The sequence below is a fragment of the Falco naumanni genome, chromosome 15 (assembly GCF_017639655.2).
Source record: "Falco naumanni isolate bFalNau1 chromosome 15, bFalNau1.pat, whole genome shotgun sequence".
NCBI lineage: Eukaryota > Metazoa > Chordata > Aves > Falconiformes > Falconidae > Falco > Falco naumanni.
Genome location: NC_054068.1, coordinates 22014349 through 22037879, shown reverse-complemented (window position 1 = coordinate 22037879; position 23531 = coordinate 22014349). Strand labels below are relative to the sequence as shown.

Here is a 23531-nt window from a genome sequence, read left to right as displayed (position 1 = left end):
CCAGGGCAGCTCTGCCATTCCTCCTTAATTAACGCTCATCCCTCTAGCGGGACGCCAGCGCCCGCGGTGTCCGGCGGGCATCGCCGTGCAGGGAGGGAAGTGTCACCTCAGTGCGGGGTATGGGCAATGCCCCAAGTCGGCACCGGGAGCCAGCGAGGGGAGCGGGGCAGAAAGGGGGGGACGCTGCCCACTGCACCTGGGCTTCCTCCAGGCCACTGTAGCCACCCCACGGCACGCACCTCTCCCATCTGTAATGGACACAACCAGCTGAGACCCAGCAAGATAAACCTTCCCTGGCTGCCATGGAGCAACCTGCAAACCCAGCCCACCGCACACACCCGTCCTTCTCCCCCCACCGGGCACCATGACCACTGAAGAGACGTTAACCCAGCAGCTGGGACAGGCTGGTGGCCTCAGGTGCTGAGCGGGATAGGGGACAGCATCCATGGCAATGCAGAGCCACAAACCATGTGAAGAGACAAATTAAAAAAAGGGAAGCATGAATCGGTACAGGAAAATAACTGAGCCACTTCAGAGAAATTACTGCACTGAAGTAGGAAGGAACAGGAACCTGCTGTCTGACCAGACACACTTTCTCTTACAATCGTTTTGGCATCCTTATCATTGTTATTGCTTTTCTCAAGTTTGCTTCCACAGTCTCAACAACACTGGCATAACAATTTGCTTACAGCTCTACACAGAGTCTACAGGCTCTGTAAAGAAAGCAGCCAGAGCACAAGACCACTCCATTATTGGACTGCACTGCAAATTCACGTCCCATTTACCTTCTTCAGCCATACCCCTGTCATGTAGCATAAGTTGTTCTGAGCTTACTTGAAGCTTGGTAACATCATTTGGGTTGCTGAAGTCTGTTAACATCAGGGGTCTCTTGGCCCATGGCAGAAACAAAACCCAGATCGGCACAAAAGGTTCTACGTTTCCAAAACATAAGAACAGAGATGCCAAAAAAGTAGGCAAAGCCCATTTCTGCCATCTCCATGAGTGCTAACCCAGAGCCCATGCACTTCAGGAGTCTAACCCTTACTCCTAAGCACACAAGTCCTTTAAAGATCCTGGGAAAAGTAGCATGCGTAGAGGTGCGGACTTCAGGATCTTCACAGAAGAAAGGCTCTGCACAAGTGCAATTGCATGGAGACTGGAGCATTTCTCAGGAAAAGAAAATTAAACTGAAGCATATTTAAATCAGCTGATCTTTTAATGGGTTCACATACAACCTTTCTGTTTGTAAACGAGTTCCTATGCTCCTTTATGAAGGGATCAGCTCTATAATCTCTTCTCAAGAAAATCAAGCAGCAAATGATTTGGGAAGCTAAAGTCAAGTTGTACAATTACATATCCCTAAAAAAAAGGAGAAGAGAAAAAAGTATTATATTAGTTTATCCACACTCCCAAGAAGGGCTTTGAGAGCCAGGTATTTCTGAATGCTTACCTTTCTTGTGATGATCTCAGGATTTTTGATCTCAAATAGATTAAGCCCTTTGCTGTTCATCAGTGAAGTCAAAGCTGTTCCGATCTCTATGGAATCAGTAAACCCATCCAGTTACAGATACAGCCATCCTGGCTTGCTGCTCGTCATGTACTGCAGCCTTTTGTCTGCCTTTTGCCAAAAGCTAATTGTGCCTCAACACCCCATGACCTTTGGCCTGATGGAAAACTCTCTTTTCCTTTGTCCCAGCCATTTACAAAGGCTTCCCCATTCCCCAAGTGAATCCAGCAGAAACTTGCATCAGTAACGTAGTGTCCCCCCTGACCCCCCTCCGGCTGTCAGGGTTATTGGTGTATCTTGTCAGTGTTTAACTTTAGGACATCTGATCTTAGATACTTTATGGAGTGGGTTGGCACTTCCCCAAAGGGAAAACTCACTTGAAATCACTTCTGGGATCCCAACAACTGAGATCATTGTGTGCAGGAAGTTTCTTATGGATGGGTCATTCTGAAAGCCAGAAAATTCATACAAAAAGGATTTAAAGACAACATTTAGCCACAAATGGCCTAGAGAATACTTTCTTAGGACTTACCCCACTTGGATCAGCTGTGCATTTAAAGACTTTAAAGTCTATCCTGAAGGGAAGGAAAAAACTCATTAAGGGCTGGAGAGATCCTCTTTTTGTTCAGACATAAGCTAAAAGAGGCAGTGAAACCCACAAGAGACCACAGTACCAACCTGGAGTCCAACGGGTGCAAAATGAGTTTCTTTTCCGTGTAGGCAGCTTGAACGGTGACTGTGATTTCCTGCACAGAGATGAACAGCACGGTTGAGATGTAGCTCATCTTGCCTTATAGCATAGAGTTGCATTTGGACATTCTGGTTTATTTTCTATGACCCGGAGTTCAACATTCTGCTGGCTTTACCTCCAGGTATTACTAGAGAAGGTCAGCATTTTCCTTCTCCATTTCCATGCAACTAATTCCCCCCTGATGCCCACAGCCTCAGCCTGTGGGGCTCTAGACTGGCTCATCCACAGGACTGATGGGGCTCTAGACTGGCTCATCCCACAGGACTGATGCTTTTGCCACTTCGTGAACTAAATCCTGCATTAGGAAGGAAATGGTTATGTAGAGTGTTGGTTCCCAATGACCATCCATCTCACAAGGAAAGATATCAGACTGGGTGTGGAGAGACAGTCCCAGCGGTAGGCAGGGCTACCACAGGTAATGTCACCATAGTGTTTGCATTTGTAACCAAAAGAAAAAATAAAGCAGTCTCTGAATTATGGCCATTTAGGCTCATTTTCTTGCTTTTTCCTGTATGCAAACATTCACTTAAAATGGACATTTTGTGATCCAGTTGCAGGTCATAACCAGGAGACCGGCAGGCCAGAAGCGGATCACATCCTGAGAGCCACAATTTTAGAGACAATCTCTAGTTCAGGGCTTCTGCAGTCCCACTAGCAATTTGTTTCAAGGCACCTCGTGGAGCACAAAAAAGATCCCTGGTATTTCCTAGTAACACCCTGCTAAGGTGGGATACTTGCAGAGGGAAGGCATTATTCTTGATTACAGCTTAACCCTTTGAATAGTGCGGTCTACCCTCAGGCAGGGATTTGTTTTTGTGCAATGTTTAGCATCCGTAGCAGCCCATAATTACAAGGTTGGACAAACATATTGATTGTTTGGCACATTACCCACAACAGCAAGGCTGGTTTTGGTTGGGTTTTGTGTTTGAGGGGGGGTTTTTTGCCTCCTTAGATTCAGTATAAAGCACTTTGGGGTAAAATACAGTGTAAGCAGGAACTTTTGTACAGGCATACATAGAGGAAAAGGTTGTATGTTGAGCTTTGCATTCCTCAGAGCTGTGTCCTCATTTCAGTAGACAGCCATCCTCTAAGTGGGGGCCAGAGCCAGAATTTGGGAATGAGAAGATTTCAAAACAAATACATTCCCATGTATTCTCTCCTACATATCCTATTCTCTCTTCATTCTCTCCTAAAATACCTCAGCTAAAGGAGTTTCACCATTCTGATACGGGTTAGTGGGGGCTCAGAGCTTTCCACTGCTTTTATCCCCCTGCACACCAGCGACGGGCTGGCCTAATAGAGGAGGCTCTGGGTCAGCACAGTCACTATCGCCTTTCCCAGGGGAATGCTGAGGGAATAGAAGGCAGTGTTAAAAGGAACGGATGCGCCTTTTCCACCTCGCATGCTTTAGCCACCCACCCTTCCCAAAGGGCTCCCTGCCATTACTGTCCCTGCACACCAGAAGCAGTCCAGACTCGGGACAGAGCCTGTCCCAAGGTCTTCACAGTCAGAAGAAGCAAGAACTAACCTTCTCCATGTATAGAAGCATCAGGGACTCTTCTCCTGCAGAAAGGGTGCTGACCTCCACTGCTACCAAAGACTTCACGACTGCTCCTTCAGGCTGAAAGGAGATTTGGGGGTGGGCGACGCTCCACACCTTGGCCACAGAGTCATTGTAAGAGGTGCCTTGAAAAATCTGGTCAAGTAAAGAGGAACAGAAGAGTCAGGCTTTTCCCATACCACATTCCAATTTCCTGCAAACTTGCCACACAGCTGCATCTCTTTTGTAGTCCCCAATTCCTCCTCCAGTTCACATAAGCCAAAAACCCAGCCAGGTTTCAGGGAAGCTGTGCCAGCATGGATGGTGCAGAAATCCTCCTTGCAAAGCACAGGTTTCTCCATCAGCCCCTGGTTTTCCCCATCAGGCCCACCCAAGACTCAAGCTGTTGAGGGAAGGACGAGATGTTACAGTGCAACAGAATCCATTTGAAAAATTCCTTATTTGACATAAAATGCTCTGAATAGGAGCAAAAATTACCATCTGCACTGCCTTCCGCTGAGCTTCTGTGTCTTCCATTTCAAACAGCGCCTTCAGAAACAAACCAGAAATAGATTGTCGAAAAATGAAAGACAAGGTTATGATCAGCCCCAGTGCAAGCTGAATGGGCCACAGTGCTGACAGGTAGTTTGTGGCCAGTTCAGAGGCATGGCTGAGTTCCTCCTGAGTTCACCGCTTTTCTACTTCAGTACTCCCACAGATAATCCTGTCAATTCAGAAGACAAGTTTTCTGCCAGCTGGTGTTATTGTTCTAAGGGGTAACACTGCCTGGTAGCACGTGCTCACTAAGGTGGTACTGATCTCTAACCAGGATCACATGTAATGACTGACTATAGATTTCTATCTTCTACAGAAACTAGCTCTCACCAAAAAACATTTAGAGATTTTTTTTTACTCTCTCCCCAAAGTACATTGCATGAGGTAAGGAGGGAACCACCCCTGAAATCACCTGCAGCTTCTCCCCTCCGATGGTCAATACCAGGCGCTTGTCTAAGAAAGCTGCCAAAGCCAGAGCGTTGAGGTTGTGTTCAGACAGCCAGAAGTAGAGCATTCGGGACTCGGTCAGCAGCGACGGGGAGAAAACGGAGTCACTGAAGACGTCAGAGTAGTTCTTGTACAGGACAAGGCCCTTCAAAGGAAAGCAGGCACGTTGGCCACAACCAGCAGTAGGGAGACAGGACCACGTGTCAATACCTGCATTTTCATTGCGAGGCGCAGACCTGGCAGGCTGGCCTCGGAGCAGAGCGCAAGGCGGGCGGCTGGGCGGAAGGCTGGCATGACCCCGCTGCAGGCTCACCTTCGGCTGCGGCACCGCACAGCAGCAAGGGAGCTGCCCCTCTCAGCCCTCCAGCGAACAGGAGCACAAAGCCTTTGGTCTCTGAGCAGCCTGGGTTACTTTACCTTGTGATGTGATTCTAGGTAATTTGCTTTTATTAGAGGAGCTGATGCAAGGGAGATATCAACACTGATATCCTCATCCCGGACAAAGTTTGCTGCAGGAAGAAAACACAAAAACTTCACACCAGAAATATGACCTTAAGCAGAGCTTGCAACAGTCACTTTTAGGCCTTGCTGCAGAAGATGATTGGGACACAGGGATGGGACTGGTGGGAGTGTCCACTCCTTTGCGTGCTAGTGCTGATCCTGCTACTGCTCACTGACTCAGTTTTTCCACTGGGAAATTGAGTAATTGCTCTGAGTTTCTGCTCCTTTCCCTGGTATGTGGGACTGGGAACCATGGGGAAATCTCCAACAGGCAGATGCAGATGCTGTAATATCTCAGCCCCAATACACCAATGCATGCTCCTGTTCCTAGCTAACATCGATCCTTCTGCAGCTATCCTGTACCTCTGGTCATTACACACAATGAAGAAATACCTTATGAACTGAAACGTGCATTTCAGCCAGTGCAATCACCCTAAAAAAAAATCAGCCCAATGCAGAAAATTCAACACATAACATTGCTAAGGTTTATTTTGCTGTTTTCTGAGGGCTTGGGATCCCATACACATTTTCAAAGGACTTTTTTGATGGGTATGGCTACTGACCTGCTGGGGCTCAAATATTAAAATTTGCACATTAAAAAAAAAAGCAGAAAATCAAGGATATTTACCGGCCAAATCATGTACAAAATCTGCTAGCATCTTGGCAAGAAAATTGATTTCGCTGCACACCTACAAGAGGAAAAGAGGGGAAGAACTGAAGGCAGGGGTTAGGATTTTGGGTTGTGGAGCAGAGCTGGCCTTGTTCTGCGGTCTGGGGGCTGCTGGTCAGAGTCTGGCACCGTCAGAGATTCCAGTGTCAGCACAGCCTCTCACCTGGTCCAAGATGGGTTTTTTTGTGGATTCTATTTATTTGTCTAATTTTTTGCAGGCATTAAAGTTATCTTGCTATTATCTTGTGGGCACATGTGAGCAGAGAAGTGCCTAGCATACAAACCGACCTTTCCTCCGTCCACAAGCAGGGGCTGATCTTACCTCACTCTTGAGAACAAGCTTCAAGGTGAAGGAGATGAAGTCTGTGAAGAGCTGCTTCAGCCAGCCTGGTCTGCGTCAGACAGGGAGCACTGTCAAGGACTGCCCAGTGGTCCCCACAGTGGGTGACACTTGGGCTGAAGCACTCAGGGACCAGCAGTGGGGCAAGCAAAGCCTGATTTTGAAGGGGGACAGACTCACTCCTTGTCTCCTTGGAGATGAAGCGTGAGTTTGTGGAAAGTCAGGTAGCAGTCTGAGGCATCAGCAGCCACTTGGTCCCTTTGGCACACTGCTCGGGATGAAAGGAAAAAAAATAATTGCTAATTTGCTATGGAGATGAGGAGGACAAGTGTACTTTACAGACACTGCAGACCTGGAGCAGTCAGAGTTCCCCATACCTCGTGTGTGATGTTTCCAAAAGATTCAGGACCCCGCAAAGTCAGGGCAGATGGGCTACCTTGCACCTGAACATGGGGTTTCTGCTCAACAACTCCTGCTGAGCTAGTCTACTGGGCACCTTTCTTCACACTTCATTTGGATACTTGCCAGTTTTGCTAGCTCCTGTCATCAAGGACAGTGTTGTCCCCTAACATCACCCAGGAGAACCTGGGCAGTATGTGCAACCGACACACCGGAGCGGGGAGGGAATTAAGTCATATTGCAAAGAGTTTGGAAGCTGCAATATACTGTCATTGAGAGCTTCATGCCGCTCTCCCTCTGGGACCTTACCAGGAAAATGTGTTTTGAGGCAGGAAATTTATTTTGGGGCATGTGTGATATTCCACATTCCTCTCATCCTTTATGGGAAGCAGAGGGGTGTAGTTTGCCTCTGCCCCTTTCTAATCCAAGCCCATTGACCTCCCCAAGGAAGAGGCTTCACTTCCCAGAGCACACCTTGGGCCTTGATCTGGAGACAGTTGAAAAAGTGGACTAAAAGGACGTTCAAATGTCCTGCACCAAAGCCCTCATTTGGCTCACTCTTTCGAAACATCCCCATGTTTTTTTCAAATCATCCTGAACAGCAGGACATGAAAAGCTGGTCCCAAAGAGAGCCCAGAAGGCCAGACCATTCTTCACTTGCTGCTGGTGTAGATCAGCATTTGCTGACAAGACTTATACCAGCCTCCTCTGCTTGATCCTTTAAAACCATGAGGTCTTCAAGGGCCACATTACGTGCCGCCCTGGGCACACTGGGTAGGAGAGACCCACCTCCAGGTGCCATCCTACCCCCACAGAGGTGAGCAGGGCCAGCCCCCCCTCGCTGCCCCCCACCCGGTCTGTCCCGCTGCTCTGGAGGAAGCACACACACGGAGACGCCTGCAGCTAGCAATCCCCAGCTGTTACTTACTCAGTTTAATGTTTATCTGGAGGTCAATGGAGGACTCTATTTCAAAATCAACTGAATGAAAAAGCTGCAAACTGTAAATGGCAGAAGAGAGGACATTTAGCAACCTGTGCTGCGAGCAGCTTCTTCCTGACCACACATGAGCCACGGGGTGGGTTTTATAACACCTCTCACATCAGTCCTCGCACTGTGGTGTGCCAAACCCCAGCGTGCAGCAGCCCACCTCAAGTACTCTGACTTTAAATCGTTCCAAACCATTGCCTCAGCAGCGCTTTGGTGAACAGGAGCATTAAGCATCTTTTTTCCCCCCAGTCAGAGTTTATGGGGCAGCAAAGGAGAGGGAAGAAGTCAACTTGTATGCTCTGGCCATCTCCTCATGCAAGGGGCAACAGTGGGGATGGAAAGGCAGAAAGCAAGGTGAGAGTAGCAGTAACAGGGCTAAGCAGTGCTGCTAGCGTATGAAATGTTGTTCTGCTTCGGCTGTAAGCAATGCTGCCGTTACTGAAGAGCCAAAGGACCACAGCCCCTCCACATCTGATCCTGCTGTGGGCCAGCCCTGTCTCTCGGCAGCCGCCAGCCCCCAGGTACTTACAACCAGGCCCCAGCGTAGCCGTAGGTCAGGGTCCCTTTGAAGGAGGCACTCACGTTTTTAATGGCAACGTGAATGGCGTCGTTCTCCTTGAGCTCCACCTCACTCTGCTCTATGGACAAGTCATTGACCTGGATGCTAGAAACAACAGAAACCCAGTTTGTCCCCAACCCCGGGGCTGTTTTCTGTGACCAGGCAAGACAGGTTTGCTCCTGAGGACATGGGGTCTCCAAGGGGCGCGTGCCAACTCCAGACACAGGAGTTTTGCAGGTCACAGGGGCCACACACAAGGACAACAGTGCTTTTGCTCAGCCTCAGTGCACTGCTCCTTCCTTGCAATGTCTGGATACAAGGCAGGGGCAATGCTTATACAGGAAACAGAGAACGTGCTGCAGAAACGGCCCCGTTTTGTCGCAGTGCTCTGTGCCACAGCAGGAAATACATCCTGCATTTGCACCATTGCATTTGTTGTCCTCAAATAAGAATCAGCAACTTGTTTGCCAAAGCGTGACCAAGTGACGAGGGTGGCTATGGCAGCCATGGCCAAGTCCCCTCTGCTGCTCAACGTTCCATGGGCACCATCTGTCGGTGACGGGCCCCAGGAGCTCCAGCCTGCAGGGGCAGACACCCCCCCCCCATCCCTGCTGTCAGAGATACGCTCAACGTGGTGCACCGCTGGCTGCCCAGAAGGCTGGAAAAACTCTTAAATAATAGATCAGCAGCCTAAACCTTCACGGGCAAGTAGCCTGCATGACATAGGTCAGAATGCATCTGCCCCAGCCCAGACCTTTGCTTTCACCAGGAACTGCTGGATCAAAGCTCCCTCGGAGGCCAGTTTCCATTCCCCTCTATCAGCCCATACCTCCCCTGGCCCAAAGACACAGAGATACTCACTTGGTCAACCCATAAGCCACCTTGCCAAGGAGCCGCATGGACCTTTCCCCAGTGATATTTGGGAATTTGGCATTTCTGAATGCAGCTTGGATGACCTGTGCTGTTTCCTGGTTCACTGTCAGTGGAAGAAAAGGACAAAGATACCAAACTGCAAAGTTAGTCTGTCTCCTGGCTGCAAAGCTGGGTCTGCACCCTGGATTAAAGCACTACAGAAGAGCTTTATCCATTAGATTTTCATATCCATAGATATCCATAGAGCATTTCCATTAGATTTTCATATCCATAGAGCATTTCCATTAGATTTTCATATCCATAGAGCATTTCCATTAGATTAAGGAAGCACTAGAAGTAGCTTCAGTATAAATTAAGAAATAAAAATTCTTTAACAGCTGATGGCAGCTGGGGACAGCAGCGTGCGTGGCTCAATGGTCACCAGCAGGACTGGCTCCAGGGAACTGAGCCTAGCTGTCACACACCTCACCTGCACCTTCGGGACAGATTTTGGAAAGGCCAAGGCCACTGTTGGCTTTACCCCACCGCTTTCCTCTGCTGCTGCTTGCTTGTATTGCAGTCAGCTGTTGGGTCTCCAAAGGAAAACTGAGATTCAAGTTTCTGAACCCATTTTCCAAATGTTATCCAGCCCGTTCCAGCCTCAGCCTCAGGCACAAGCTTGCACAGGATTTTTTTCTTCCAGAAATACCCTCTGTCATTTTGGCCCAGCATCCTCTGCATGTACCGCTGTCAGAGGGGAATGGGACAGAGCTGTTCCCAGCCTTTGCAGAAGCACTAGTTATTCTTCCCCCACCTGCAAAGCCCCCAAATCCTTGCAAATACACCCACAGCAGCAGAGAACTCCGATTTTTCCCCTTCTGCACACCAACCCCAAGAGATGCGATTGCAGCAAGGTGAGACATCAAACACATTTGCTCTATTTCTTCCATCACGCCAGCCCCCAGTGAGGAACACTGATGAAAGTTTGGGCTAAGGAGAGGGGTTGGGGACCACTTCCTAGCTCCTTTGAGAAGTTGTGCCTATTTAGTTCAGAAGCCCATGCTTTAACTCGTGCTCCCGGGCAGGTGTTAATGCATCTTACTAGATAAACAGTTTCCACAGGAGCTGGGGAAGCAAGAAACCCCCTCACTTGGTTGTTCTACCAATACTTTCTCCTGGTGAAGAGGGGGGAAATGCAGCCCCGTACAGCAGATACTTACACAGCAATGCCGCAGGCTTGGTCATCCTGCAGACAATCCCTGTGACACTGTAAGGAAAGGGACCAAACTCACAGGCTGCTGATGTGTGGACAAGCACTAGCAAGATCCCAAAGGTCTCCAGCTTCATCCTGCCAGCACAAAGCATCTTCATCCAGAGTGGAGAGTGCCAAGACGACTGACTGATTCCTGACTGTGACAAAGGCTGCTTTCATACCTCCACGCAGAGCTCATTCGAAGCAGGACATGACCTGCTTCCTCTGGTTATCAAAACTCATCATACATTTCCTAATCTTCCCATAGTTTCCTTAACATTCTTCAAGTCACACGCTGCCCTCCTCCCACAGCAGGCACTTGGGCTGCAGGACTTTGTGCCTCTGCCAACACCGCTTTAACTCAGGACATGCACATATCAAGGCAGGTGAAGAAAGCTGGGGGGAGATGGAGATGGGATAAAGTAAAGGGAGCAGCCTTGCACTCTGTCTCCAGCCAGTTCATCATTTTCTCTTCACACAGAAATATTCCATATTTCACATTCCTGCAGTAATTTCCAAGCAAAGTCCTGTTCAGAAGGTACCTATGTTAATAACTGCTCCCCTTTCCACTGATTTTAGGCACATCACAGGGAAACTGAGGCATGGTCCTGGAAAGGGGGCCCTTCCTGCTACCCCTGGAAAGCCCCCTGACCACAGGGCTGGGTTGCTGTCTGCATCCTGGCTGGATTTGTGGGCCACCTTTGGTTTGTCACCTTCCAGATGGGGAAGGACCCACTAAGCTGGAGCTCTTCATGCACCTAGTCTCTCCGCTGCTATTTGGGAAAAACTAAAACCCCATTCCACTCCTTGTGCACACCTGCCCTGCATGCCACCATCCCCCCCCACCCCTGTTGTGGTACTGGGGCTCATCCCAAAACAAGCTCCAGGACAAAACAGTGAGGTTATTTCAGCAGTGAGGCTCACAGCAGCTCCAGTGAACCATTTCGCCAGCAAAGACTGATGCAGAAGGAAAGGCAAGATCTTGGCAATGCCGCAGGAGCCCCCGAGTGAGAAAAGGTGCCAGCTTGCCCCCCCTCCCCAGCAGATGCCTTGCCCTCCCTGCACCAGGTGAGCACATTTCCTCCAGGAAGCCCCCGCCGTCCAGCGGCCCCCACCCTGCCGTGCTGTTTTCTTCCTGAGTTGAGAAAGTGAATGGCCTTGGGTACCCCACGGGAGGCACTCGCGGTCACTGACCCGCTGAGGGAAACTGAGCATCTGCAGGGTTCCTACAGACTTCTCCAGGCAAACAGCACAGCGGCCCAGGACAGGCTGCCTGCTGCAAGCCATTACTACGTTATAAAGGGACAATTAAATGTTAGAAGAATATAGAGACAGCAGGTGTCTGACCAACATAGCACCCACATGGCAGCCCAATCCCATCATCCCAGCTGCCCAGGCACGCTGGCCGCCCTGGCTAGGAGGCCTCTTTACAGGGCAGCTCCGAAGGGTATAGATGCATTACAGAAGGATTTAAATTCAAGAGGCTTTAACCTTGTAACAGCTCTGGTACCTGTCCTTCAGCTCAGGGCTGTCACACACGCAGCCCTCCGCAGCAGCTCACGAGATAGTGGTGCAGTGACCAAGACCCTGGATGAGGGAGTCCTGCAGCTGGGGGGGGTACCCCAGGCATCACAGCACTGAAATGGGCAGTCGGACAGTTCTGCTGTGTGTAATGTGAGCACATCTGCCTGCATCCTCAGCACAGCTTCCAGCAGAGGAACACACTCCCAGTTACTGCAGGGGGCAAACTCAGGAGCATCGTGTATACTTAAAGTTTTACTGGGACAGATCTGGAGAAGACACTGCAGGGAAGCAGCCTCACTGAGGCTGGCATCAGTCGCTGTAAATGAAAGCAGAGCAGGACCCAGGAGACCACAGTCACCCCTCTGCCCAGGGCAGCAATTCCTACCAGCACGAAGGAAAGGGCAGGCAAGAGCATTTTGGTACAGGGGTATTTGCCACTGGTGTCCCAGGGTAGATAAGGGCAGAAAGACCAAGAACCCAGACCCAATGTGCTGGTCCTGGTTAATCTTTGTGCTGCATTGACCCAAACATTTACAGGCACGGTCCTCAGCCCCATCACCACTTCAGAGGCTGCTGCTGGCAGACCTGAGCTGAGAGCAAGGGAGGACAGGGGACTGCCGGGCATTGACCTCCAGTGAGAACAGGAAAGCTGGAAACTTTCTGCCTACAATAGCAAAAGCACACGGAATGTGAAGATGCTGCAAGCATCCCTGCCCTGGAGTAACCAGGCAGAGGCCAGAGTAGCAGTGACCCAGTAGCCCAACCTCCTCCCAGTGCTAGGTCATGCTAGCAGGAGGCAGGTCAGATTTAAAATCCCAAAGAAAGGCTAAATTTGGTTAACAGGAGGCAGCGAGCAGGCTTTAAAACCCAAAGAAATGTTAATGCCCAAGCTGCTATGTAGTGCTGGCAAAGGGGGTGCTGGAAGATGTTTTGATAAATATTTGCTGTGTAAAGCTTTACGAGGGCTCTGCACGTACACATGTGCTCACCACCTTGCCGGTGACTGTCCTGTAACTGGGGTTGTTTTTCTCCACGCTATCCAGAGCGGAGGTACACCACAGTGCCATTAATCTTTGTGCTGCATTGACCCAAGCATTCAGTGTTACCCTGCAGCTGCTTCCTGAGATAGCCTTCCAGGTAGCCTGGCTGCGCTCCATTCCGTCAGCAGGATGGGCTCCAGCACCACCTTCGGCACTCACACAGCAGGTCAGCCCCAGGATGGCAGGAGGGTGAGCCCAAAGCCAGCTGTTCCCATCCTGCAGCGACCCCAGTGCTCAGCAGCACAACGCCCTGCTCAGCCCCACACATCCAGCACCAGCCCTTGGAGCCCACCACCACATGCCTTGTGTTGTCCCACATTGTGCTGTCAAGCCCCACCAGCAGGAATCTGGGCTTGAAGAGAGACTCAGCTTCCAAGAGGTCATTTCTTACAGTTAATTATGACCATGACAGGCTTGGGTGTTAGGCAGCAAATAAAATCATAAACTCCAGTTTGTGAAATGCAAGATTTCAACAGGCTGTTACTTTGGAGGTAAACCACCCACAAGGTTTTTTGAACAATGAAGTTCCACATGGTTTTCCACAGAACTCTCCTGTAACCAACCCAACTTCTCCTCTTCCCTACATCCCCCCCAACAGCCTCCCAAAACCAGCTGGCACACACCGACCACCCTAGGCCAGCTCAGGCTGCCAAGGGCAGCTGGGTCAAAGCCTGGAAGAGCAGCCAGCTGTGTTCCTGCAGCAGCAATCCTGCACTGCCAGATCTAGACTGAAAAAGCAGCAAATACAACTTTCAGTGCCAATATAAGAAATCTGGGTTGTTCTGCAGCACAGGCCGCCAAGCAGACAAGACATGGGCCTAGAAGCAGCATCTCCCAACGCTTGCCCAACCCTTCTCAGCAGCTGTGCTTGCATGAGGACAAACTAGCAGCAGAATCACACAGCCTGAAGCACCAGCCAAGACACGCCTGGCTTCCTAAATCCACACCCTCAAGGCACTTGGTTCTCTGAAACTTCTGCCCCAGCACAGAGTCATGTTATTCCCAGAAAACATCTCTGGGATTCCCATGCTGAAGCTCTGGAAGTTTCAAGGCTCTTTCCCGATGTCTAACCTGAATTCCCCCAGCCAGTTTAAGGCCCACACTCTCAGTCTCGCCAACAGCTGGTACAGGCTGTATCCCCTTCCTTGGCATCACTATGTATGTTTACATTGCCCTCCCTCTGTGGTGAGCTGCCCCGGTTCCTTCCACTGCTCCCACTCCGCAGTCACTGCCCCTCGCTCCTGGGCTGCCTCAGGCAAAGCTGAGTGGGGGCCACACCATGCTCCCAGCCCCACACCCCCCCAGGCAGGCTCAGAGCCCCCGGCCAGGTGCTGCTCGTGCTCCCAGGCACAGCACCAGCAGCTGCCCCTGCAGAATTACATGGCGCTTACCCTCCTGCTTGCCCAGTGTCCTCTGCTACGGTCACAGCTTCCCCCCATCCCAAAGGCAGAGCTGCACATCTCACTAAGCCATTAAGGAAACTTTCTCTAAGGCCCAGGGGCCTCACCACATCTCTCCAGTGGCATTAACTACACTTGGTTTAAAATTAGCTGGAAAACCAATCTGCCCACTTGTGGGAGTAGCAAAAGCCTCAATACAACAGATGTTCTGCTGTCTCCAGTGACTTCTCAAATGAGAGATTTCACAAGAAATCTAGCACCCTGTGCTTGCTGCCTAAACCAGACCAAGGCACTATTTCTGGCTGCCAAGAAATACCCTCTCCTCCAGAGAGGGACACAAGCACATCTGTTGATGCAGGCACTTTGCTGAGACAGTGATTAGGTACACAACCTGGGAAAAAATCCACCATCCACAAAAAGTGCTGAACACAGGCAGACTTGCCACTAGCAAGGCAAGAGGGGACACTAGCTCCAAGAACATCCTCAAAAGCTTACGCAGAATACCTGAAGTAAGAAAACTCACCTCCTCTCAAATTACTTAATTCCACATATTTAAAGACTTCATTACTAAATTTTTACCACTGCCCTACTCATCTTCCCCAAAACTGAAGATGTGGCACAAACTACTTGGCAAGAAGCTTGAAAAGGAAGCTTGTTCAAAGCCAAAGAGCACATCACTAAGATTAAATTTGCTACTTCAACTAACACCAGCAATGTCTTACATCAGCCTGATCTGACGTGGCAAGAGCAAACATTACCAGTTATGCCGTTACAACCGATTGTACCAGTTCATGTATGTTAGCCTTGACTAGACACTCCTAAACAAACAGTTCTGCCAGCTTCAGGTAGCTTTGAGGGAAAGCATTTCAAGTTTCACAAGTGGCTGTTGTTCTTAAGAGAACACATTTCAAGCCACTTCAAATCCTAAACCAAGACAAAGCATTGCAATGCCACCAGGAGTCACACGCTGAGCTTAAGGGGTCAAACTCCAAACCTTCCAGATTCCTGCATCAGGATGCCCATGTCCTTCATGCCAGCAGCTTTCAGTGAGCAAACACAAGCTACAAGCTATCCAAGGCGCTTTAAATTCTGAAGGTTGCTGAAAAATATGGTTAGTCAGAGAGATGAGTTTAAGGTTCTGCAACCACCTTTTTCCCCCCATACACCAATTCATTCATTTTCCAATAAAAAAAAAGTGAGAGCACATCCTGTGCTTTGCACAAGTAGTATTCTGATTGCTGTACATACACAAGTATGGATATCAATGCTTGCAAATTTTATTGGAGTCAAAGCCCTTAACCATATCAGAAATTAAAAGTAAAACAAAGTAATACAAGAGTTGCTCTGGAGCAAGAATGCATGAAAGTTGAATACAGGCATTAGACTGCTTTACCTTTGCATCCAAAAGCAGTGAAGTTCACATCTTGCATAAATTCTTGCTAGACCTGAACATAACTTCTCCCATCATTTAGCAGGGGGAAAAATTAAGCCTCATTTAAACTCTACAAGTTTGGCAACATGAATTTTAGCCTGGAACTCCACCTAGGCAACTGCTTAGAGAGGTCACTGTCTTACAGTCCTCCACAAGTAAATTGCACTATAGATCCTTCACAGGAAAGTATTTACACAGAAAATGTAAGCTATTGTTGAAGCAGCTTAACAATAGGTCTTTCCTAAAAATTTGCTAATGCATATCTAGCATTTTGTTGAGATCCTACACTCAGTGTAATTTAAATAGCATTTCAAACATTCCAACAGGAATCACATTAAGAGAAGCAAGTTGCTGCTTCTGCACATTTTTGCACACCTGCTTAGAGCCTGTGCATTTAGTGCACAAGTTTATAATGCCAGACCTCTACATAGGTACCTAATAAACGCTACAGAACAAAGTTCTTTGGAATGAGAGCAAGCATCTTGTCTCTAGGCTTTAGTGACTTAAGGCTTCTTGCAGCTTTATTTGCTTGGTCAGTGAAAGCCAGAGGAAGTACCATCTGCTTTCACTCCTCATTTGGAACTAGTAATGATGTGCTTGGATAGACTAAGCCCATTGCAGTTTCAGACCAGCAGACTGGTGACAAGTCAGTTGTGGGTCACTCCAGGCCCTTCTGGAAGGAGGGATGCAAAGAAAGTCTTGAAAAAAACCCATGCTGTGCTCATGAATGATGGGTTAGTCTGCTGCAGTTCTTGAACTTGTCCCTCATCAGGAGATGCCTCAGATTCATCTGCTCTGCCTGCATTTTCCCCCTGTCAACATATAGGATATTTGGTAAATGAGGTCATTTCACAAATGCATTAGAAGAATCAGGTGTCAAACTGTTTGTATTACTACCCAGATGTAACTGTCAGACTACAAAAAGCTTGCAAGTATCTCCAGACAACAGTCAAAATAAAAAAACCACAAGCTAACCACTAGTACTAGCTGTTAACTCATGCTGTGTGTCCAAGAACACTGTTCAGGACAAACATGAAGCACCAGGACAGGTGAACTAGGTATGCATTTACAACTGATTACTTTTCACGGACATCAACTATAAGTGTCAGCTTGAAACACAAGCCTCTGATTGCTTATATACTCAAATCCCACCACTGAGGTGCTAGCTAAACCCTGTGCAGTTACAGATCTGCCCAGCCTGTGACCGACCATTCTCCATTGCAGCATCCAAAAAGTAACTTCAGCCTGAAATATTTTGTAGGAGAGGAATTAGCTACACCAAAGGAGGACTCAGGCTGGCAATTATTCCCCCATGGAAAATAGTTTAACAAAAAGCTTAGCAAAAAGCCTTTCCTATTACATGTAATTAGTAAACTGGAAGTAAAACTTTCATGCTCATGGTTTAAAAAAATAGCAATACCTGTAAGTTATTGTTCTGGTCCTGGTTAATAGCAGCTTGAGGAGGAACATTGCCTGGGAAGGGCTCAACTGGTCTTCGCCTAAATGGAAGCCATCCAACATGGTGCCTGGGGAAAGCAGGAAGATTTTTATTAATACTGCTTAAACATTACTCCTCCCTGTTACCACTGCAGTTCAGTAACATCTGAGAGCTCAGAGCTGCAGACAGCAAGTTCGGCATATTAAGGTCTCTTCCTGCCCTGAACCAGTAAGTACTTTCAAAGCCTGTTAGCAGCAAACCACAACATAGGAGGGGAAGACTGAGCATCTGCTCACTCAAAATAAGCAGAACTACATCCAGGTTGCATCTGGCATGCTGCCAGAGGTACTAAGAGCCTGCTTGTCTGCCACATTATGTACGCCCCAGCATAACTTCCCTGTACCAGCCCCAAAAAAGGGGCCCAACAAAGAACAGGTAAAACAACAAAACAGGTCACATACACCTTCCTAGTTCTGTGCTTCTACAGCACCTGCACCTCCTAACACCCTACGGGTCTGTCTGCTCTACGCTGCCAAGGTGCTGGGGCCTTAGACAACTACTTGGGTTTCAAGCAGAAAAAGCCAGCAACACCAGAATCATTAGTACAAGAACCAGTAAGATCACCCACTACCACTCATTCATGTAATTTGGTCTAGGCACAAGGCTATATTATTAGCTAAATACCAAGTTATAACAGGATAGTGGTTCACCCTTTCCAGGTACAAGAGCCTGAAGTTCAGCTGTCAGAAAGCTGGCTGCAGTACAGCGCTCCGTACTTCAGCAAAACATTTCGAATACAATAGTAAATATTAGTACCATACTTACAGATACATCAGAACAGTGCCACTCATGACCAGAAGGAATCTGCTGACACTGGAGTAGAAATAGATAATGTTGACAAAAACATAGAACAGTGTTGCTGAGTAGAGCCAGTCCAACCAATCTCGGTTGCCACCCTCCTCCTCCTCCATGAGGGGTCCCCCTTGGGCGTTCATCTGCAAGTTCTGGTTGGCCGCTGCATTAACCTGGGCAGCAACATTCTGGTTTCCAGGCTGATTCTGTGCAGGAAATGGGTCTGGGAGAGGAGCTGGTGGAGTCACTGGTGCCACTGGGATCTCCTGAGAACGTTGTGTGTGGGATGGGTCAGCAGATGCAGCAGTAGAAGCCAAGCTGAAACCAGAGAACAAAGTACAGAATAAGGCTAGTCAAGTTCTTCCACACTTAACAGATGGACAAATTTTCAGTGCCTAAGTATAGAATCATATCACATGCAAGCATAAAGCATCAAGTTCAGAGGCTACAGAAGTGTTAAGAACAAGTTTCAGTTCTACCCACAATACCAGTTGTATAGCGACTTCAGCAAGTCAAATCAGGCAGCTTCCACTTCGCTAATAATTTCAATACTCTGTAAAAAAATAAAGGTCTTCAGAGTAATCTAGAAGGCTTCTGAGGCTCTGTCACCGATTTCAGTCAGTGCTCTATGCACTGCTTTAAGCAGCCAAAAAAGTGGTGAAGAGCTAAGGCTCAGCAGCAGGATTACATTTAACTCTACAGACACCTGCCCTTCAAATCAAGAGATCTGCAATTTGCAAAAATCAAAACCACTGGCTTACGCAGTAAGCCAAGCACCACATGAGTTAGAGGTACATTCCCACACCATCCAGTGTAAGTTACAATGAGTCTTCCAACCACTATCAAAAGAGGAAGAACTGCCAGAAGCTCTGTATTTCATTGTATTACAGTTTCTACCTCCTACTGGTATCTCTAGACAGAAAACTTACTATTGCATGTAATATTGTCTTGCATAAATCTGCTGAAGCCAGGACATCTGAAGCATGCTGTAGGTTGTGTAAGATGAGAAGCCAGGAGTCATGCTTTGGAAGGGATGCCGAGATGTTTCCAGCCTTGGTTAAAAAGTTTGAACACATTTGTTAGAAACAGTGGACAGACAGCAAGTCATATATTACAGGAGAATGTAAATAGCTCCTGCCACTTTGTGCATACAGATGCAAAATTAATTCTTCCTTCCAGTATATTAAAGAAATCTCTTTATTCACACAAAGGGAAGATTTTAAACTGTCAGAACAGTGCATTTTCCTTTAGCTTCTTCCATGTCCACTAAAGCTTTTCATATATAACCTCATCATCTTTGGCCCATATTAGGTCTACTTAAAAGACTACATGAACTGGCATTCATCACAAAGCCAACATTTTAAAAATCTCAGTGAGGTATGTAAAAGTTGTATTTACCCATTATTGGCTTCTGCTGACGACTGGCCACCAGAAGAGTACGTTGGGTTTTCACTGTTTGGGGAATATACAGATGGTTCTTGTCTAGCTTCTGATAACTTTGGCTGATCAGCTTTAATCTAGGGACAGCAATGCAATTAGTGAGGTTTATTCAGGACACTGAACAAGCCTTACGCAAAAAGATTACACCACACAGAATAAGCTCCTATTTTACAAGTGCTACACAGTTCGTGCCCTTTGCCCTGCACAGTACCTCTAGACACTGACACTGCTCTTGGGCACCATGCCACAGCCACCTCCACTATTTTAAAGCTCCATAAAAAATGACTGGCATGTAAAACTAACTTGGTGTTACTCTTCACTTTCACCAGACCTACACCTGTATTTATTACTTTGCATGCATGTAATCAGGTCCCATCTGCTTATAAAAGTGTAATTGGAAGAAACAGATGGAACTGCACTCAAGACAGTTTGACTTTAGCTATGGTTAAGCATACACAAACTGCCATACACAGAACTCAAGAGCTGTTCTGTGATGATACATCTGTATAATATCCAGACCAAAGCTGGCTCACATCTAGCAGCCACCAGACATCAGTAGGATATGCTCAAATTGCCTATAATGGGCAACATAAACACCTCTAGACACATTAGCACATCCACTTGAAAGTAAAAACTGGTTTTAGCCGTTTGCCCTTAGGACCTGTAAGTACTCAGTTCAAGCACCACAGCTCAGCTTTGGCTTCCTCTTTACAAGCAGAGTTATTAATGAGAGCAATTATAGTGTCTTCAGCTAACAGCCTTCTTCCTGCCCCACATCTGATAGACAGGTCAGAACCACTTCCACTTGAGCTACTAGGTCTTCTGCCCACGAGCACAGCCTCTGTCCAAAGGAGCCTGGGACATGACAAGTCACACTATCTAACAGAACTGGATTTGCCAGAAAGCATTTCAACTCCAAGCAGTGTGTTACAACCAGATTATAGGTTTGATGTTAATCTTAAAATGCCATGAGAATCTTTACTGATGAACCCATAGAGTCAATTCTTTACTCAGCTTAATGCAAATACATTCCCAAATCCCTAAACAAATTATCACAAATTAAAGCTCCCACTGCACTAGTAGGAAAATTCTGCGGTACCAGTGAAGTTTTAAAACAGCCACTGGACACTTCCTGGTTTTAGTCACTACCCCAAAATTCAAAGCAGTATGTTAACATGGTACAGATACCTCTGCACTGGTTTCTTGCGCATTGGCAGGAGTCTTTAAGTTGTACACCAAGTGAAGAGCATGCAACTCCCCATGCTAAAAACATAGAGAGAAGACATGTTAAAAAAACAAATTCACTTTTCTGGATATATTTCAGCACATGATAAAAGACTTTTTTGTACCTCTGGCAGCAACTCTCCAAGATAATGATGATCAAGCAGCAGCTTCCCAGCATAAATCAGCTTTTGGTCCTCTTCAGGCTTTGAAGAAAGAAAAACAAGGAACAGGATTACTTGCTCTGCCGAGCACATGCAAGCGGGAACCGACACAGCTGGCGGGCAGCCAACGGCACAGCTGGAACACCCCACGCGTTACGGCACACCGGCAGCCGTGCGCAACCAAACTCCGCTAACGAGATGAGAGCCACTGCAGCGCGAGATCACCGCCGCCGCGGTCCGACCCGGCAGCAAGCCCTAAAACACCCCCTCGGCAAAGAATGCCGCGACATGCCGGCTCTTCTAGAGTCCCGACAAAAACACCTGTGCTTCCCAGAGACAGGCCCGGAGCGCCACTAGCCCCTCCAGCACCGGCGGGAACGCCAAGCGCGCCGGCTACAGCCCACCCGGTGACTGCTCCCGGCACCGGGAAGCGGGCCGCCCACTCACCGGGGCCCCGGGCACGAGGCCGCGCAGCTCGGCCTTGAGGCGGCGCACGGTCCAGGCGGGGGCGGCGCGGAGACGCAGGTCGCGGTGCCGCTGCGTGGGGCTGCGGACGACCAGCTGCAGCGGCGGCTCCATGGCGGGACTGGCAGCCCCCGCTTGCGCGGCCGTGCCCTTTTATAGGCGCGCCCCGCCCTGCCGCAGGGCCGCGGTGGCTGCGGCCGGTTGGTCGCGGCGGGGGAGGGGGCGGGGACTTCTACGTAGACCAATAGGACGCAGCCCCGCGTGCGAATCAGTGTGAGGGAGGTACGAGAGGCGCAGGCGCTGATTGGGCGGCGCCGGATGAGGGGCGGGGCTCCGGCTCTCGGCGCAGCCTCACCATGGCGACCGCGATGCCCGGCGCCGCCGCCATGGGGGGCCGGCGGCCATCGGTGTCTCCGCCGGTGCCAGGTCCCGGCCCCTGCCCTCCGTCCCGCCCGGCGGCGGCCGTCGCGTTCGGCCCCCGGGTCCCGGCGGCCTCACCGCGCCCCGCGATGGCCGCCCGACCCACTCGAGCCGCGCTGGGCCTGGGGGAGCTGAGCCCGCCCGCCAGGCCGCAGCCGGCCGCCTCAGCGGGCCCGGGCCAGCCCCCGCTTGGGCTCCGAGCAGGGGATGCGTAACCGGTGCTCGGCAGCGGCTTGTCCCTCAGACACCCGTCCCGTGTCCTGCCGGCCTGCCCCGGCCTTGCTGCCGTGCCGCCGCCCCGTGCGCCCACCACCGGCAGCGCGGGTGCCCGTGTGTTTCTGGCCCTCCAGCCCCGAAGGCAGGGGGGCTCCCCGCAGGGGCCCCTCGCGGCAACCTCCTGACCAGCTTCAGCAGCAGCGCCGGCTTTAGGGATCCCGGGCTTCGCTCTTCCCGCATCGCCCACAGGAGCAGCACAGCCCTCTGTGGGGCCCTGCGCACGCTGCATCCAGGTGAAACCTTGTCCCTGTGGTGGTTTTACCAGATAGGCCTATACCTCAGTAGGTTTATTGCTGAGCTGGGGGCAGGACCCACCATGCTTCTGTGCGGGGCCAAAAGGGGTGTGAAGGGGTGTTGGGGTGAGGTGGTAATTCAAGAAACTATCACTGACAAACCCCTAAAACACAAACACTTAGAACAGCAGCTTCTGAGTCCTCCTCCCCTTACCCATCTTCCTTTGAGATGTGATCCAGCACTGGGAACATCAGTAGTAATGATCCTGATGAACCAGGAAGTACTTTAAAACAATATTGTAGGAACGTGAGAAGTCAGTTTTGTCTGCCAGCATCACATATTTACCCTGCATGTTTCATTAGCTGCTCAGTATTCCTTGGCAGCCAGACCTGTTGCCCAAAGGCATGGATGAGTCTGCAGCCAGTACCAGATTTTGCAACCAGAAAAGACACTCTGCCATGGGGGTGCATCACCTTGCAGCTTCCTGGGGAAGAGCTGTGCCACAGGGCATTGCTGCCTTGGGAGCTGGGGGGGGGGCGGGGGGGGGGGGAAGGGGGTTGGGCGCGGAAATCACAAAGAAATGCAGTGAGCCTACATCTGGTCTAACAAACTCTCCACAGCTGTCAGGGAATGTCCTTGTGAGGATGGAGGACAGCAGCAGAGCCCGTTCCCGTGTTGAATCCCTCCCCATGACAAGCACCGAAGCAGCAAGAATCACTTCCAAGCTGAGGCAGTGCTCCCTACCTGCTCTGCCCTTGGCTGTCCTGGCTGGACAGGCTCAGCGCTCAGGTGGGCTTTCCCTCCCCAGCCTCAGCTCTGCATCCCCACCAAGCCAAGGTGGCACTGTCAGAGCTATGTGCTGCTCTTCCTCTGCAGACAGGGACCTTGATCTGTTGTCCCCCAGCTCCTGATGGCAGTGGAGGAGGGAAAGACAAATACAGTGTCCAAGGCTGCCCTTGCCAATGTCTCCTAGTAAGGTCAAGGTGACTTTGCTGTTTGTGCAGGTTGCAGCCTTTGCTCAGAGTGAACAGAGGGCTCCGTGGGTGGCAGGGACAGGGTAAAGCTGTGGAGATACTGGTATCAAACCAGGTTCTCAGGCTCAGGGTGTGTGTTCTGCTGGGACTCCCTGCAAGCTTGCTGGCCCATGGACCAGGTGAGTAGCTGTAGTCACAGTGCCAATCCTGCCTTGAGCTCAGATTCCTGTGTTTCTCCCCAGTGTCCACGGATAAGAGAGGCAGAGATTGCCTGAACTGCCCGCTGCCCG

The 23531-nt window shown here is 49.5% G+C and overlaps 3 protein-coding genes across 3 annotated transcripts; 1 reads left to right on the top strand and 2 right to left on the bottom strand.

The window, feature by feature from the left end:
• Positions 1–1197: 1197 nt before the first annotated feature.
• LOC121098083 (cholesteryl ester transfer protein) lies at positions 1198–10536 on the bottom strand. The gene is made up of 16 exons (XM_040615689.1): positions 10330–10536; positions 9119–9233; positions 8228–8362; positions 7639–7709; positions 6492–6579; positions 6294–6363; positions 5930–5990; positions 5218–5309; positions 4766–4945; positions 4297–4347; positions 3787–3954; positions 2186–2253; positions 2040–2082; positions 1885–1954; positions 1451–1536; positions 1198–1359 (listed from the first exon to the last, which is right to left on the bottom strand). Exons 1-16 carry the CDS (start codon positions 10478–10480, stop codon positions 1285–1287), a joined length of 1524 nt encoding a protein of 507 aa, XP_040471623.1. The 5' UTR covers positions 10481–10536; the 3' UTR covers positions 1198–1284.
• Positions 10537–15580: 5044 nt separating this feature from the next.
• On the bottom strand, positions 15581–21476 carry HERPUD1 (homocysteine inducible ER protein with ubiquitin like domain 1). The gene is made up of 8 exons (XM_040615712.1): positions 21320–21476; positions 20837–20914; positions 20676–20750; positions 19446–19564; positions 18977–19099; positions 18021–18365; positions 17178–17283; positions 15581–16569 (listed from the first exon to the last, which is right to left on the bottom strand). Exons 1-8 carry the CDS (start codon positions 21449–21451, stop codon positions 16405–16407), a joined length of 1143 nt encoding a protein of 380 aa, XP_040471646.1. The 5' UTR covers positions 21452–21476; the 3' UTR covers positions 15581–16404.
• On the top strand, positions 21450–23002 carry LOC121098018 (skin secretory protein xP2-like). Its single transcript, XM_040615546.1, has 3 exons — positions 21450–21537; positions 21661–22266; positions 22888–23002. Exons 1-3 carry the CDS (start codon positions 21450–21452, stop codon positions 22944–22946), a joined length of 753 nt encoding a protein of 250 aa, XP_040471480.1. The 3' UTR covers positions 22947–23002.
• Positions 23003–23531: the final 529 nt, after the last annotated feature.